This window comes from Erinaceus europaeus, chromosome 1, assembly GCF_950295315.1.
Source record: "Erinaceus europaeus chromosome 1, mEriEur2.1, whole genome shotgun sequence".
Classification (NCBI taxonomy): Eukaryota; Metazoa; Chordata; class Mammalia; order Eulipotyphla; family Erinaceidae; genus Erinaceus; species Erinaceus europaeus.
The window spans coordinates 118,908,824-118,925,773 of NC_080162.1; the positions used below are offsets into that span (position 1 = coordinate 118,908,824).

At 36.6% G+C, this 16,950-nt stretch overlaps 1 protein-coding gene across 4 annotated transcripts in view; it reads left to right on the top strand.

Moving 5' to 3' along the window:
- TMEM65 (transmembrane protein 65) overlaps window positions 1-16,950 on the top strand; it is a 40,376-nt gene that overhangs the window by 8,778 nt on the left and 14,648 nt on the right. The window contains exons 2-3 of one of the 4 annotated variants that reach the window (XM_016187162.2): window positions 3,000-3,077; window positions 9,467-9,511. The exons of 1 other annotated variant lie outside the window; for it this stretch is intronic. In XM_016187162.2, the coding sequence (XP_016042648.1) occupies window positions 3,000-3,077; window positions 9,467-9,511 (123 nt within the window). The remainder of the gene's footprint in view (window positions 1-2,999; window positions 3,078-9,466; window positions 9,512-16,950) is intronic. 2 more of the 4 variants (XM_060195366.1, XM_007520817.3) reach the window with 2 other exon arrangements.

Below are 16,950 nucleotides of genomic sequence, written 5' to 3' on the forward strand. Positions count from 1 at the left end.
GTGAAGCTTTTCTCCTGCAAGTGGGGCCTGGGGGCTTGAGCATATAGGTCCGTTTGCACTGTAATGTGTGTGCTCAACCAGGTGTGCCACTGCCCAGTCCCTGAAAGACCTGAATTTTAGTGGAAGTCTCAGCCTAACCTGTGGAGGGTTTTAGAGAGAGGATAACTTCATTATTGCCCTGAGATGGGTGAGCTTGTCTATGTGATATGAGCTATAATTAGGTGTAGACTACCATGAATTGGGTTTGAGCCTTGGGAGAGTCCCTTCCAGTGACTGTGGAGGACTTGGCAGGACCTCTGGCAGCTAAGGCCATCACAACATTTACTACAACTGGATTATATTTTCCTACAAAACAGAATATTTCCCTGTGTATCTAACGCTGATGCCATTCGGGCTTTATCACTTGTCCCAATAATGCTGCTTTATTGTGTTACGTTTACACCTGTTATGCTTTCCATTTCGTTCTGTCTGGAACACTTCCTTGGTTTCTCCTTGGCTGTTTTGACCTTGACAGTTGTAACACTTACAGGCCAGCTGTTTTGTAGCTTGAACTTGATTTGATTTTGTCTCCTAGTGGATAGGTTTCAGTTTGTATCTTTGGCAAGAATATCTTTTCTATTTCCTTAGTGGCAATTTATTTTTTTTTTCTCTTTTATATTTAGGTATCCTTGAGAATGGGAACTATTTTCTGCAACTTTCTTTTCTAATAACCTTTAACCTTTTTTCTTCTTCAGTGATGAATGCCTATGTGGGTTTAAAAAGCCTGATTAAAAAGCACTGCTCAGCTCTGGCTTATGGTGGCAGTGAAGGTTGGTGGGGGTTGAATCTGGGGCCTCAGAGCTTTCGGCATGAAGGTTTTTCTGCATGATGACTATACTATCTCCCCCCACCACAAACTGAAAATATTTAACTTCTAAGAAACAGAATTTTGTCCTCTTTTTCCCCTTTAATTTGCACATGCAAAATACATATGTTTAATTCTACTGCCTTGATTTTTTTACACCTATTTTATGAACACAATTGATTATTATTATTGTTTTTTATTTATTTAAGAAAGGAGACATTAACAAAACCATAATATGAGGGGGTACAATTCCACACAATTCCCATAACCTGATCTCCACATCCCACCCCCTCCCCTGATAGCCTTCCCATTCTCTATCTCTCTGGGAGTATGGATCCAGGGTCATTGTGGCTTGCAGAGGGTGGAAGGTCTGGCTTCTGTAATTGCTTCCCTGCTGAACATGGGCGTTGACTGGTCGATCCATACTCCCAGTCTGTCTCTCTCTCTCCCTAGTAGGGTGCATTATTTGTTTTTATAGGCAGTTCCTACATTTCATGGTTCCTGAGAGCATAACTTTTTAAATAATCATGTTCTATTTATCTGAAACTAGTTTCCAACAATACAGTCCTAGTTTTACTAGTTGTCAGTATTTAAATGAAGTACTACTTTGTGGCTACTAGTTTCTCACAAATCACTGTCAAAATAGATGTGCAAGTGGTCATGAGCAGTCATTCTCATAGTCAGCCAGTGACTGGTCACTGCTTATCTGTTAGTTCTCTTCATACAGAGATAACAAAATGTGCAGTTGTATTGTCCTACTGTCGGTTTAATCCTTTAGACCTTTTTATAAAAGTGGATAACAAGGAATCAAAATGGACCACAAAAGATGAAAGTACAGCAAAGAAATAAAAAAAGATAATGTTGAAGGAAAATTTTAATGTATTATAGGTGGAGTTGCAGAAGACAGCTGATTAGGAGTGTGACATTGCTGTTGGACGTTGCATTTGGGAGATGAGGCGTGTACCAGAGGAGTGCAGAGAAGACAACTTTGCCCACAGAAATGAGGATGATGGGGGTTGCATTTGAGAGACTAGTAATACATCAGAGGAGCTCAGAGAAGACAACTTTGCACACAGAAATGAGGAAGATGAAGGAAGTATGATATAGAGGATGACAGTGTGCTAGAGGAAGTGGCTTTCCAGAGTTTCTATACAGTCCATAAAAAGACATTTAGGTATTTCTACGAGATATTTCATGCTGTTGAAAATACCAAGGATAGTGGGGCAGTGTGCGGGTATGCCTGGGAGAGGGTCCATGTTACTGATTAGAAGGATGTGGGATCAAGCCTCTAGTTCTGACCTGTCACCAGAGGTGAAGCAGTGCTATAGGTGTCTTTCTTTTTCTCTCCTTCATCTCCTCCTCTTCTCTCAATTTCTCTCTCTCCTATGAATAAAAAGGTAAAAAAAAAAATTAAATAAAAATTTAAAAGGGAATCTTTAAAAAAGAAAAAAGGAAACACCAAGGATAAAATGTTGTAAGCTAATACAAACTTAGAAAACAGTATGGCGATTCTTTCATATTGTGGTAGATAATAAGGAAAGTACTAGTCGTGTCTCAAAGTACTTGAAGTAGTTTTTTATAAGGTCAGTGACATAACTTACCTGAATAGTGTGTTGCCCTGCCTTGTGTGCCATCCAGTTCGAATCCAGCCCCATCATGCTGAAGGAAGCTCTAGTGCTATAGTCTTTCACCCTGTTTCATTGCCTCTCTAACTCTTATCTGGAAAAAAAACAAAAAGGATTAATGATAATAATTCTTATAAAAGAAACACTTTAATTTTCAGTGTCTCTAAAATGTTAAACTATAGATTACTATAGTAAAGTTATTTTTTCTTATCTTAACATTTTTTTTAATTTATGAGTTTACTGTTTTAAATAATTTTTTTAAAATTATATTTATGTTATTGTGCATTTATATTATGCATTTTGTATTTACTTAATGAGGAATCACTTTGGCATATTAAGTGCTGAGAAATAAACTTGGAACCCCCTGCATTCTACCTGACCTACATCCCTAACCTTGAAGATTGTTAAAGGTCACAGACTAATTTCAGTCTGTTCTCCTTGCTCCACTTGATTATTAAGGTTGCTTTGTATATTTCCAGCTTGGATACATTTAGATTCAAATAAATATTTTGATTTGGAAATATTTTCAGCAGGCAGATACCCCAAACCTGAGATTACCATCACCAAACGAGTGAAAGAAGTATCAGCAGAGACCTCTGATAGTTTTGGTACAGTACAATATCACAGTGTTATTTGTATGTTTGTTGCAAGTAGCAAAGCATCTGTTTTAACTGAACTTTATGCTTGTTTGAAAAAGAATGCTTCAGTAGTCTTTTTTGGTAGTCTTTTCTTCGCATTACATCAATTTTTAGATTATCTGGAGAATATTTTTACTATCTTAGCCTTAAACTGGGAATAATAAAATGATATCTGCACCTTTAATTAATCTTTAACAATATCATATATATATTTATTTCCTCCCTCCCTTCTCTTTCTCTAAAATCATTTACATTTAGTGATGTTTAAATAGTGAATTTTAGATATTGTTGAAATAATCACAGCACGTGAGAAGGAAACAGCAAAAATTATGACATTGTTTAAGATGAGTGAGTAGGAAAGAGTATGTAGCAGATACCTGTTACACAGTTCTGGAAGCCATACACATGTATAGACAAATGTGCTATATAATTCATTAACCCCCAAATAAAACAATTAAAAGGAAGAAAGAAAGAGCACCTGCCAAGGAACTTTGAGAACAAAAAAGGGAGAGTACAAACTGAACTTAGGAACCTACTCAGTCTTTAATAAATATATTCTTGAATTTTTTGAAAATATATTCACTTTAAGGTTATCATAAAAAAATTTAGTTTCTATAATAGATAGATTGTTATGTATCTTAATTACAGGTTCTGGTGGTTTTTCAGTGCAACAGTTGTTTGTTAGTTCTCTTGTTAGAACAAAGTAGAGAAAAAGACATGTTTATTTTCTAGATGATTTCAGATCATATTGCTAGGTATTAAAATGCTGCTGAACAATAATTAATAGTAGGACTTACCTGTCAGTGATCATCTTTTGAAGCTGATCCTTAGACATATCCTGAATCATGTAAGTGTGCTTCCACAAGAATGTTTAAGTGATACCCTATTAGTTAGGCAATTTTTTATCCTATTAGTTTTTTGTCCTATTAGTTATGCAATAGAAAGGAGCTATTGAATCAAGAATTAATGGAGCTAATGTTTTTGTAACATGAAACCAAGATCTAGAAAGTTTGTAACATGGTCACGATGTGACCCAACCCCTCCACAACACACACACACACACACACACACGCACGCACGTGCGCTCACACATGTCAAGTCCTTTGGATTTTTATGTGAGTTTCTTTTTACTGAAACACATTTCTTCATGGTTAGCAGGGAAGATTAGCTTGAAACTTTAGGTCATTCATGTTTTACGGGGAAAATAAAAAAAGCAGAAACTAATTTTCTCTTTCAAAGAATATTTTATTAACCTTGATACATTACTTGATTTCTTCCCTCTTTTAATTTTGATAGATTTTTTGGAGGTTACTTATTTGAAAGGATTACTTGTTGGGAGTGAAGAAACTATATGAAAAGAACATTTGTATTTTACTTCAGTTTCAAGTGTCAGTGTTTCAGGAGTTTCCTATATTCACATATTATCTATTCTTGGTTCTCTATTTTCTATGAAGAATTTATTCATTGAGGGCTGGTGAGATAGCTCATCAGGGAGGTTGCCTGCTTTGCCATGTGCACACCCAGGATTTGATCACCTTGCCACCCCTGTACTGGGGTAAAGTTTCAGTGCTGTGGCATTTCTGCCTTATTCTTTTTATCTAAAAAAGACAAAAAAATAATGAAAGAGCAGAGCAGTTGAACAAGAGAATGAGGATCTAGGGTGTGCCATTAGATAACATCTCTGGGCCCCAGTGCTTACATATGCAGAGTAGGAAGTTAGTACAGCATTTCTGACTGGGCATACTGTTGGCATTCAGGTTGGATGGTTCATCATTATGTAGGACTGTCATGTATTGAAGGTGTTTACAATTCCTAATGCCAGTATCATTTCACATTAAAAACAGCCTACAGCCTACATCTTCTAGGATGAAGTACTACCCAGTGCTAAGAGCCTCTGGCAGAGATGGTTCCTCACGGTCCTCTTAGCTCTAACACCCTATGAAAGACTTTATTGAGTGACTAAAAAGGGAAAGGCTAAAAAGAAATCACTGGCTGAAAAGAAATCTCTGCTGCTTCCTAGCATTAAGTAAACCCCCCCCCTTTTTTTGTGTGTCCAGGATTATCTCAGAGCCTCCATGCCTACAGGACTCCTCCAATTTCAGCAGATTTTCTTTTTCATTTTTGTTTTTCTAAAATTTAGAGTGTGAGGGATATAAAGATAGGGATAGTGCAGCACTGCTACAGGACTTGTGAAGCTTCTCAGTGCAGCTGCTCCCAGAGGGTGGCTGGGGGCTTAGACCTGGGTCCTTACACATGGCAAAACATCTCCTGCCCCCCAAAATGACTATCTAATAACCTGTGGAACTATGCCTGTAGTAAGTATATCTACCACTTAATAGTGCTCCAAGATGAATTCTCTTGTTATAGCTTGCTTAAGTTTTCCATCTATGATATAATGTATTCCTGTACAGCATATGTAGTTGTATTGTTTTAATGCCTTTTAAAAAAGGAATACCATTACACATAGTAACTTTTATTTCATTAAAAAGACTTATCAACATTTGCCAAGTTAAATTTCTTGCTACTTTTAAAGTGTGTTTTTGCTCCTCAATTTAAATGTTAGTTTTTGTAAGCATATCACTTATTTATATTAATTATTTAAAAATCTTCCTGTGTAGTTTTATAACCTCTTTTGGTGCATGTTTGATTTTGGGGGGCATGTTTAATGTGATTTGCCATTCTTATTTTTCACACAGCATGGTTTTCATTTTAATTTAGCATTATTTGTTGTTTACTTTTGTAAGTTTCACTATGCCTTTTAGAATTTTTGGTTCACTAAAAATCTAAGTAGTTCAATGGGGAAAAGAAGGCTTCTTCGACAAATGGTGCTGAAACAACTGGATAGCTACATGTAGAAAAATAAAACTAGATCATCATCTAACACCGTGCACCAAAATCAGATCACAGTGAATCAAAGATTTAGGTATTAGACCAGAAACTCTAAAATACTATAGAAGAAAATATATGCAAAACATTGCATGGTCAAAACATCAGTGACAAATTTGGAGACTTGAGTCCATGGGCATGTGGAATATGAAATAAAAACAAGCATTAATAAATGGTACTACATCAAACTGAAAAGCAAACTACTCAAGGATAACTAGTAATTAGGAGAAGATATTTGCACATCACATGTCAAACCAACAATTGATATCAAATATCTAGAAAGAACAGCTCAACAAAAGGAAACAATGAAAAAGTGGGCCAGAGAACTGAGCAGGCAGTTTTCTTCCCTCCCCCCCATATTTAATTTCCTGTTACTAGTGGGTTACAATATTTTACTATTACAGTGTATAGTTCTGCATCACACCCACCACCAAAGTTCTGTGTTCCCATCCTCCCATCTAACCACAGTAGTTCTCACTAGTCCTAGAAACAGCTAGCTTATGTGTGTGTGTTTAAGTTCGTATGTGTCAAATCTCTAGATTCCATATATGAGTGAGACCATTGCTAGTTGTATTTCATTACATTATTTTGCTAAGCATAATTACCTCTAGTCTCATCCATTTTGTCCCAAAGGACACAATATCATCTTTTTCCATTGTAGAGTAGTTTCCATGGAATATATATACTATAGCTTTTTAAAAATCATCTATATATATTGGATAGAGATAGCCAGAAATTTGAGGGGGGGGGAGATAGACACTTACAGCCCTGCTTTACCACTCATGACACTTTCCCCCTGCACGTGGGGGCCGGGTGCTTGAACCCGGGTCCTTGTGTATTGTAACGTGGACTCAACCAAGTGCGCCAACACCTGGCCCCTTATTCCATAGCTTCTTTAGCCTGTCATCTTTCAATGGATATTTAGGCTGCTTCCACTCTTTCTTTGTTATGAATAATGCAGCTATGAACATAAGGGTGCCTATGTCCCTTTGAATTAGTGTTTGAGTATCCACTGGATAAATACTTAACAGTGGCATTTATCTTTTATTAACTTTGTTTATTATTAACTTTCATTTGTTTAAGGACTCTCCATACAGTCCTCCAAAGAGACTGTACCAGTTTGCACTCCCATCAGCAATGTAGCAGAGTGCCTTTTCTCAACCTATCCAACACCTGTCATTTCTTGGTTTGTTGATGTGAGTCATTCTCTTGGGTATTAGATGGTATCTCAGTGTAGTTTTAATTTGCATTTCTTTGATAAGTGAACATTTCTTCATGTGTCTATGGGTCATGTGTATCTTTTCTTTAGAAAATTGTCAGGGAGAGCACAGAATGAAACATGGACTGGACATAGAGTATTGCACCAAAGCAAAGGATTCTGGGGAGGAAGGGCACAGAGTGAAACATGGACTGGACATGGTGTATTGTACCAAAGCAAAACTAGGGAAGGGAGGGTGAGGGTGGATAGGAAAAAAAAAAACAAACTCAGGGGCTATAAGAATTAATGAAATTGTATGCATATGTCAATAGTTGCACTGTAAAGCATTAACCCTTTCAAAAAGTAATAATTTAACCAGCAAAAAAGAAAAAAGAAAACTGTTTAGTTATTTGGTTCATTTTTTTATTGGATTATTTTTGCTTCTTTTGTAGATCTGTACCAATTCTGTAGGGATGTTTGATATCAGTCACTTGTCTGATGTGTGATGCACAGATGTCTTCTCCCATTTACTGGTTGCCTGGTAATCCTTGTGCAGTTTGCTTTTAATGTGTAGACTCTTAGTTTCATATAATCCCGTTTATTTACTCTTGTCTTCATTTTCCATGCCCAGGGAGTTGAGTCTCCAAATACATCTTTGATGTGAAGGTCCTGCAAGATTTCACTGACATTTTATTCTATATACTTTAGTTTCTGGTCTAATATCTAGGTCTTTTATTGATTTGACCTTGGTGTATGGTGTTAGATGGTGGTCTAGTTTCATTTTTCTACATGGGGCTGAGAGATGGAATCTCAGTGTAGTTTAATTTGTATTTTTCTAATAAGTGGAACATTTCTCCATGTTTGTGGGTCATGTGTATCTCTTTAGAAAACTGTTCACAGAAATCATTATTTTTATATATCATTATTGGCATTAACTCTGCTTTCTTATATCTGTTATACTTTTGAACCTATTCAGTTAATATTAAAATTTCAGATAATGTTCTAGAAGTGTGTGTGTGTGTGTGTGTGTGTGTGTGTGTGTGTGAGAGAGAGAGAGAGAGAGAGAAAGAGAGATCTTGTGCAACCAGGTTGTCAGGCGTGTTAAGGTGTTTGCTCTACTTTCCAACCCCCACACTTTTTTTTCCTCTGGTTTACGAGAGCACTGCCTATGGTATTGCCTCAGGAAGGAAGCCTTTCTTCTTCTCCTTCTTCTCCTTCTCCTCCTCCTCCTCCTTCTTCTTCTCCTTCTCCTTCTTCTCCTCCTCCTCCTCCTCCTTCTCCTCCTCCTTCTTCTTTTTTTTGTTTTACCAGAACACTGTTCAGTTCTGGCTTATGGTGGTGCGGGGGATTGAACCTGGGACGTTGGAGTCTCAGGCATTAGAGTCTGTTTGCATAACCATTATGCTATCTACCCTCTGACCAGGAAGTCTTTCTTGATTCCCACTGTCTTGTGTGGGAAGCCTTACGTATTTACTATGTAAATATCCTAAGCCGTATATGTGGTTTTCAATAGTATTCTTTTTTTATTGTACAAAATGTTCTGTATTGTTCAGCAATATAGATTTCAAGACTCAAAATGTTCAGATATTATCAAGGGAAATTAGGGAACATAACATAATCCCATGAGGTCATTGTCATGTTACTTTAAAATGTTTTTATTTCTAAAGAATATTGAATAGCCCTCTTTCTCTGCTATGAATATATATTTTTTAATTAATTAATTTATTTATTGGGTAGAGACAGCCAGAAATTGAGAGGAGGAGGGAAGATAGTGAAGAGAGAGATAGAGACACCTGCAAACCTGCTTCACCACTCGTAAAGCCTTCTCCCTACAGGTGGGGACTGGGGGCTCGAACCCAGGCTGTTGTGCACTGTAATATGTGTGCTCAACCAGGTGCGCCACCACCCGGCCACCTGCTATGAATATTTTTGCATGTTAAGCCATCTAGTATATTTTCAAAGAAATATACTATAAATAGGCTCACTACATAGATGAAGGTACTTAAAAAAAGTTGCTTAGCTCAGACATACAGAATGTGGTAGATTTTAAATTAAAAGTATTTTTTAATTTAGTCTTATAATTTAATCAGTACATACAGTTATGTTTTTTTTCTGTATGGATAACCTACTCATTAACAAAAGGATAATTATGAATAAATTCTGATAATCATTCTCCAACTTCGCAAACCTACTCTATTTTCTGCAGTGTAATAAAAAAAAGAATCTTCCTATTCTAACTAATTCTTGCCACACACCTTTTCTTTTCCCCTTTTAGAAAAATTGGAAGCTGAACCACCTACCCCAGGACAGCTGAGATATGGTAATGGTTCTGTTGAATATAATTGTTAAGTGTTTGTGCAACTATCTTTGGGACTTGAAGTAAATGTATCATTCATTTATAATACAGAAGTCAGCAAGCTAAGCTAAAATTTCCAGATTATCCCACTATGCTGAAGCAAAATACATGTCTAGTTTTTAAGTCATACTTTAGTATTAGAAGTATTCTGATCTTTTTTTTAAGATATAAAGACCATCTTTATTACTAAAGTTTGAGAGAATTACTTATTATATAAAATATAACTAGACACCAAAATGAGTTGATGTATGTTTTTTCACTTGAGATCAACTTTATTGATATCTAAACTACAAAAATTACCCTATAATTTTTAAGTTTATTATTTCTATGTTAACCTTCACTTTGATCATTTACATTTTTTATTAGTATCTACAAAATTACTAAATAATGGGTACAATTCTACACTGTTCCCACCAACAGAGGAGTTTTTTTTTCTTTTTTTTAAATTTCTTTATTGGGGAATTAATGCTTTACATTCAACAGTAAATACAATAGTTTGTACATGCATAACATTTCCCAGTTTTACATATAACAATACTATCCATTCTAGGTCCTCTGTCATCCTTTTTGGACTTGTATTATCCCCCTCCCCAAGTTTTTTCTTTTTTTATTTATAAAAAAGAAACATTGACAAAACCATAGGATAAGAAGGGTATAATTCCACACAATTCCCACCACCAGAATTCTGTATACCATCCCCTCCCCTGATAGCTTTCCTATTATTAAACCCTTTGGAAGTATGGACCAAAGGTCATTGTGGGATGCAGAAGGTAGAAGGTCTGGCTTCTTAATTGCTTCCCCACTGAACATGGGCATTGGCAGGTTGATCCATACTCCCAGCCTGTCTCTCTTTTTCCCTAGAAGGGTGGGGCTTTGGGGAAGCAGAGCTCCAGGACACATTGGTAGGGTTGTCTGTCCAGGGAAGTCTGGCCGGCATCCTGCTAGCATCTGGATCCTGGTGGCTGAAAAGACAGTTAACATACAAGGCCAAACAAATTGTTGATAATCATCAGCTTAAATGCTGAAATAGTGCAGATGAAGAGTTGGGGGGCACTCCATTTTGTAGATAGTTAGTAGGCATATTTTAGTTATATTTTCAAAGGGCCTGCAGCTATACTAGTGTTTTTTTTTTTTTTTTTTCACCCAGACCCTGAAATCTGATATACAGGTGGATCCAAGTTACTGTCTGGGGAGATGATGTCATGACTGGAAAAGGACCATAAAAAATATCATGGAAGAGAGTAGCTCCCTAATATGGGAAAGGGGTATAAATATTGTTGACTGTAAACCCCATCTATTTGATTTGGTCTGGGGCCCATATTCATCTTAGGAGCCTATGTGACCACTGCATCCCTGTAGATATGAGCTCACATTCTGTGGGCATGAGTAGGAACATATCAGGACCCATCTTCCTCAGTTGAAAAGCTTCTGCACGATCAAGGAAACGATCACACAAACAAGGAGACCTCACAGAATGCGAGAAGATCTTCACATGCCATATATCAGACAAGAGACTAATCACCAAAATATACAAAGAGCTCAGCAAACTTTAGCAACAAATAAGCAATTGACCCCATCCAAAAATGGGCAGAGGATATGAAAACAACATTCACTACAGAAGTGATCCAAAAGGTTAACAAACATGAAAAATTTCTCCAGGTTGCTGATTGTCAGAGAAATGCAAATAAAGACAACAATGAGATACCACCTCACCTCTGTGAGAATGGCATACATCATAAAGGACAGCAGCAAGAAATGCTGGAGAGGCTGTGGGGACAGAGGAACTCTTCTGCACTGCTGGTGGGAATGTAAACTGGTCCAACCTCTATGGAAAGCAGTCTGGCAAACTTTCACAAGGCTAGACATGGGCCTTCCATGACCCAGCAATTCCTCTCCTGGGAATATACCCCAAGAACTCCATAACACCCAACCAAAAAGATATGTGTGCACCTATATTCATAGCAGCACAATTCATAATAGTTAAAACTTGGAAGCAACCCAGGTGCCCAACAACAGATGAGTGGCTGAGAAAGCTGTGGTATATAAATACAATGGAATACTATGCAACTATTAAGAACAATGAACTCACCTTCTCTGACCCATCTTGGATGGAGCTAGAATGAATTATGTTAATTGAGCTAAGTCAGAAAGATAAAAAATGAATGTGGGATGATCCCACTCATAAATAAAAGTTGATAAAGAAGAACAGAAAGGGAAACTCACAGCAGGATTTGACTGAATTTGGAGTAGGGCACCAAAGTAAAAGCCCTTTTTTGAGGGTGAAGGTGGATGTTTGGCTTCCCAGGATGGTTTGTGGCGGGGGGGGGGGGGGGGTTTCCAGTGGATGGGATGGGACAGTCTTGGTGGTGGGAATGGTGTTTGTGTACACTCCTATTAATTTGTAGTCATATAAATCACTTTAATTAATATGAGAGGGGAAAAATTGATTGTATTTCTCAAACTTTTTAAAGCACATACTCCCCAAATTTTCTAATCTTGTTACCAGTATCCAGTACTGTTACAATTTAGAAATAGAATTCTACTTACATGAGAAGTTTTCTCAGTTCCCAGGAAGAGTTTGGATTAATTTGGGTTAACTTCAGAATTTAAATTTTATGTTCAAGGCTGGGTAGAATTGTTCTCTGGGGGAGAAAATGTTTCAGATTTGCTTTTTATGATACTGAAGAAAAGTAAAGCTTATTTCAAACTACCAGGAAGAAGGTTATGCTACTTTGGTGTGCTTTCTTTATCATGATAATAACTGTTTAAAGAAATGCAATAGAGTTTGAAATATTATAAAAAATGTCAAGGAACTTTATTTAATAGTACAATAAATTTGAGTAGAGTTTAGAGGTAAACATTAGATGTGATTTGCTAACAATTGCTGAGCTAGAGAATAGGATTTCCCAAGGGGAGTTAAGGAAATGACAGTTGGCAGAATATCTTACATATTACAGTAGAGTACATACTATGCACTTTTAAGCAAAATCATATCTAATTTCAGTTCTTCTAATCTCTTAGCGATAGAATATTACTTATAGAAATAAACATCTCCCAAATACCAAGTCAGTTTCACACTTTTCTTTCTCAAGCATTATTTTCTTGCTCTTAAGTCTACAGCCATATACTGAGTCTATAGTCATATATTCCCAACATTATAATACAGTTACTCTTTTTTAAAAAAAATTATTTATTTTATTTTTGAGAGAGATTCAAAGAAAGAGACACACATAGAAACACCAGAGCACTGCTCAGCTCTGGCATATGGTGGTGCATGGGATTGAACCTGGGACTGAGGAGCCTCAGGCATGAGTCTGTTTGCATAACTATTACACTGTCTCCCTGCCCTCAGTTATTCTTTTTGAACATACTGAAATTAAATATTTATAGGACTCATCATACTCATACTTCTTGTCGATTGGTAACCACATCTTTATATCTTAAGAGCTCAGTGGTTAGCCAGCATGCATTCTTTAATTTTTGAAAACTATTTTTCATATGGTTGAAATTAATTTTATCTCCAAGATATACTTGTTTTACATTATACTTTATAGTTGAAATTGATTGCTACAGCAATCAACTTGTTGATGAAAATTTGCTAATATGGCAGTTAGTCTATTATTAGCTTAATATCTTTAAACATCCAGTTTAGACACATTTCTAACTGGTTAATTTCAGAGCTGCCATTAAATTAACCAAAAGATTAACTTTTCCCAAAGATTTTGTAGTTACTTTGCCATATGTACATATCAAAGATCATTGAGAAGATGATTGAGAGGTTTCTATGAAGAGGTTCCTCCTTCTCTCTGTAAAAGTAAAGTTTATTTAATGAAGTAAAGATGTCATTAACTCTTTTGGCTATGGAATTTTTGCTTTTTCAAAATAAATTAGATCATGTGTTAGAAGCTACTTATTCCAGAATTCTGAATGACTAATGGTTGGTAAGCAGCTAGAGTTAGGCAAAGGTCAGGGAACTAAATAAGACCGTTTAATTGAAAAATCCCATTCTGTTAATGTCCAATTTGATTACAGTTTTAATATATTTTAAATATATTTATTATTTATTTTCCCCTGCTTCACCAATTTGAAGCTTCCCCTCTGCAGGTGGAGAGCAGGGCTTCAGCACTACTTTTTGTGCACTGTAACATGTACACTCAATCAGGTGTACCACCCCTCAGCCTCTAGTGCCATCTTGATCATTAAAATGATGTTGGATATTCTTGGTTGATAACAAGAATGAATTTTAAATTAACCTAGGATGTATCCTATGTTTCTTTCATCATAAGTAAGGCTTACCCCCACCACCACCCCAGCTTGTTAGTTATGCATGATTATTGCAGAACTCACTGTATGAATATCAAACTTTCAAAACCTCTGAATTATATTTTACTACTTTTTGTGAACTAAATCGCATTAAAAGAAAAGGGGGGGAGGCAGAGCCAAGATGGAGACTTGGATGTAGCAGTTGGCATGAGCTCTTACAAGCAGCAGCCTATGACCAGGGATTCTCTGGATAGGGTAAGATACTGTGCCATCAGTAGGGGGGGTGAATAAGGGGTCCTAAGGGTGATAACCACACTTGGGTTAGAAAACAGAGGCCAGGAGGAAAAAGAAAGGAAATCTTTTGATTAATTCTGAAGCTCAACCTTCCCCCCCCACCCCAGAACCAGCCCCCAGGGGTGAGACAGCCACTCCTAGCAGGCTCCCCGCTGAGCTATTTACCAAGATTCCTGGCTTACCTAGAGTGTCATTCCAATCCTTTTCCTTCTCTTTTTTTTAAGTGGCTGGAGCTCTATTTGAGTGACAAAATATCTGACCAATTAGAGCCTCACACCTGCCTGAGAGAGACTACTTGGAAGGGTTTTTTTTTTTTTTTTTTTGATACTTGTTACAGTTGGCTGTCTTTGCTCAGGCTGCCTGCAGCCAGTCCATCAGGAACAGTCCAAGCTGCAGACTGACTGTTAGGGTTTTTTTACTCTATTCTATTCTATTCTATTTATTATTATTATTTATTATTATTATGTACATGTGTCCCTTTTGCCCTCTCCTTCAGGTTGAACAAAATTAACTGTTTTCCATTGATAGGTGACTGGGTGTCCTATCCAGTGTGAGAGGAACTTGTTTCGATCTCTTCCCACCACTCGCCTTTTTCCCACCTCCTAGCTAATTAAAAAACAAAAAATTCTTTCACTGCTCTTTTTTTTTTTTGTTCATGTCTTCTTTCTTCCTCCTTCTTTTGCTTTCTGAATACGTTGATACTTGTTTGTGAATTATTTGGGGGAAGAAATCTGAGTCAGAGTGGACTCTGTGTGTGTGTCTCTTCTTTACTTCCCTTTATCCTCTTGCTATCCCTAGAATTTACAGTAGACAGTAGATTTGCATAATTGTCTATTCTTGCTTTCCTTTTTTTCCTTTTTCTTTTTCTTTTGGACTTGGTTGCTTTTTTTTCATGGACTGGAGGTGTTGTTCAGCTAACTGGTATTAGTTAAACTGCATCAATCCTTGCTTCAGTTACTATTGTTGTAATTTCTGAGGTTGGGTGACTACATTTGTCATAAAGGTATTTAATATAGTGTGGCTTGTACTCAAAACAACAACTGAACAACAACAGAACAGAAAAATTAAAAAAAAAACCATAAATTAAAAAAAAGGTTAAATCAAGAGCAAATAAAACTGCTACCACAATAAATCAAGACAGGAGCCCAGAGGAAACTCCAAATCAGTCAGAAGTAACCATAGGTAAGAAAAGTATGTAAGCAATAGTAAACCTAATAATCACAGAAATGAAGACAACTATGAAGGAAAGGGCTATCAGAATTAGGGAAACAACATGTCAACCCTAAAGGAAAATACTAGATACCCCAAGGTAATTAGAGAACTGAAAGCTGAAATAGCTGAACTAAAAGGTCAATTAGCAGAACAAGCTAATACTGTAACTGAACTGAAGGAAGAAGCTGAGGGAAGGGAAAGCAGGCTAACAGAAGCAGAAAATAGAATTAGCCAGACAGAGGATGAGCTAGAGAAAACAAGGAAACATAAAAGAGCTCAAAAAGAGATTGAGAGACACTGAAAACAACTACAGAGACATATGGGATGATCTCAAAAGAATTAACATTCATATAATTGGCCTACCAGAGGAAGAAAGAGAGGAATGGGAAGTAAATATTCTAGAGGAAATAATGGAAGAAAACTTCCCATACCTAAACAACAGAAAGGACATTAAGATTCAAGAGGCCCAGAGAGTCCCAAAAAGAATCAACCCAGACCTGAACACAAAGACACATCAATGAAAAGAGGTAAGAATAAAGAAAGGATCCTAAAGGCTGCAAGAGAAAAACAATGAAAAGAGGTAAGACTAAAGAAAGGATCCTAAAGGCTGCAAGAGAAAAACAATGAAAAGAGGTAAGACTAAAGAAAGGATCCTAAAGGCTGCAAGAGAAAAACAATGAAAAGAGGTAAGACTAAAGAAAGGATCCTAAAGGCTGCAAGAGAAAAATAAAAGGTCATATACAGGGGAAAACCCATAAGACTATCAGCAGACTTCTCCACTCAAACTCTTAAAAGCCAGAAGAGAATGGCAAGATATCTATTGAGCTCTGAATGAAAACGGGTTTCAACCAAGGATAATATATCCTGCTAGACTTTCATTCAAACTAGATGGAGGGATCAACATATTCTCAGACAGACAACAATTAAAGGAGGCAACCATCACCAAGCCTGCCCTGAAAGATGTTCTAAAAGACCTCTTAAAAACAAGCACATCACCATAATACTTGCCATATATCAGAACAAATAAAAAAAATTGTTGAATAATGGTATTACAATACACTAAATCCATAATATTAATAAATGTCAATGGCTCAAACTCTCCCCATCAAAAGGCACAGAGTGGTAGGATGAATCAGTAAACACAACCCAACCATATGCTGCTTGCAAGAATCCTATCTGACTGAATAAGACAAACATAGGCTTAAAGTGAAAGGATGGAAAACTATCCTATAGGCTAATGGACCACAAAAAAAGGCAGGAACAGCCATTCTCATCTCTGACCCAAAAGATTTTAAAGTAAAGTTATAAAAGATAGGCAAAACCATTTCATAGTGATTAGAGGATCAACAACCAAGAAAATTTAACAATTATTAACATTTATGCACCCAATGAGGAAATATCTAAATACATCAAAAACCTACTGAAAGAACTACAAAAATACATCAATAGTAATACAGCAACAGTGAGAGATTTTAATACCCCATTCTCACACATAGATCAGTGAAGCAGAGATCAACAAAGAAACGAGAATTAAATGAAATGGACAGACTGTACCTCCTGGACATTTTCAGAGTTCTTCACCCAAAAAAACTGGAATACACATTCTTTTCAAATCCACACAACATATACTCAAT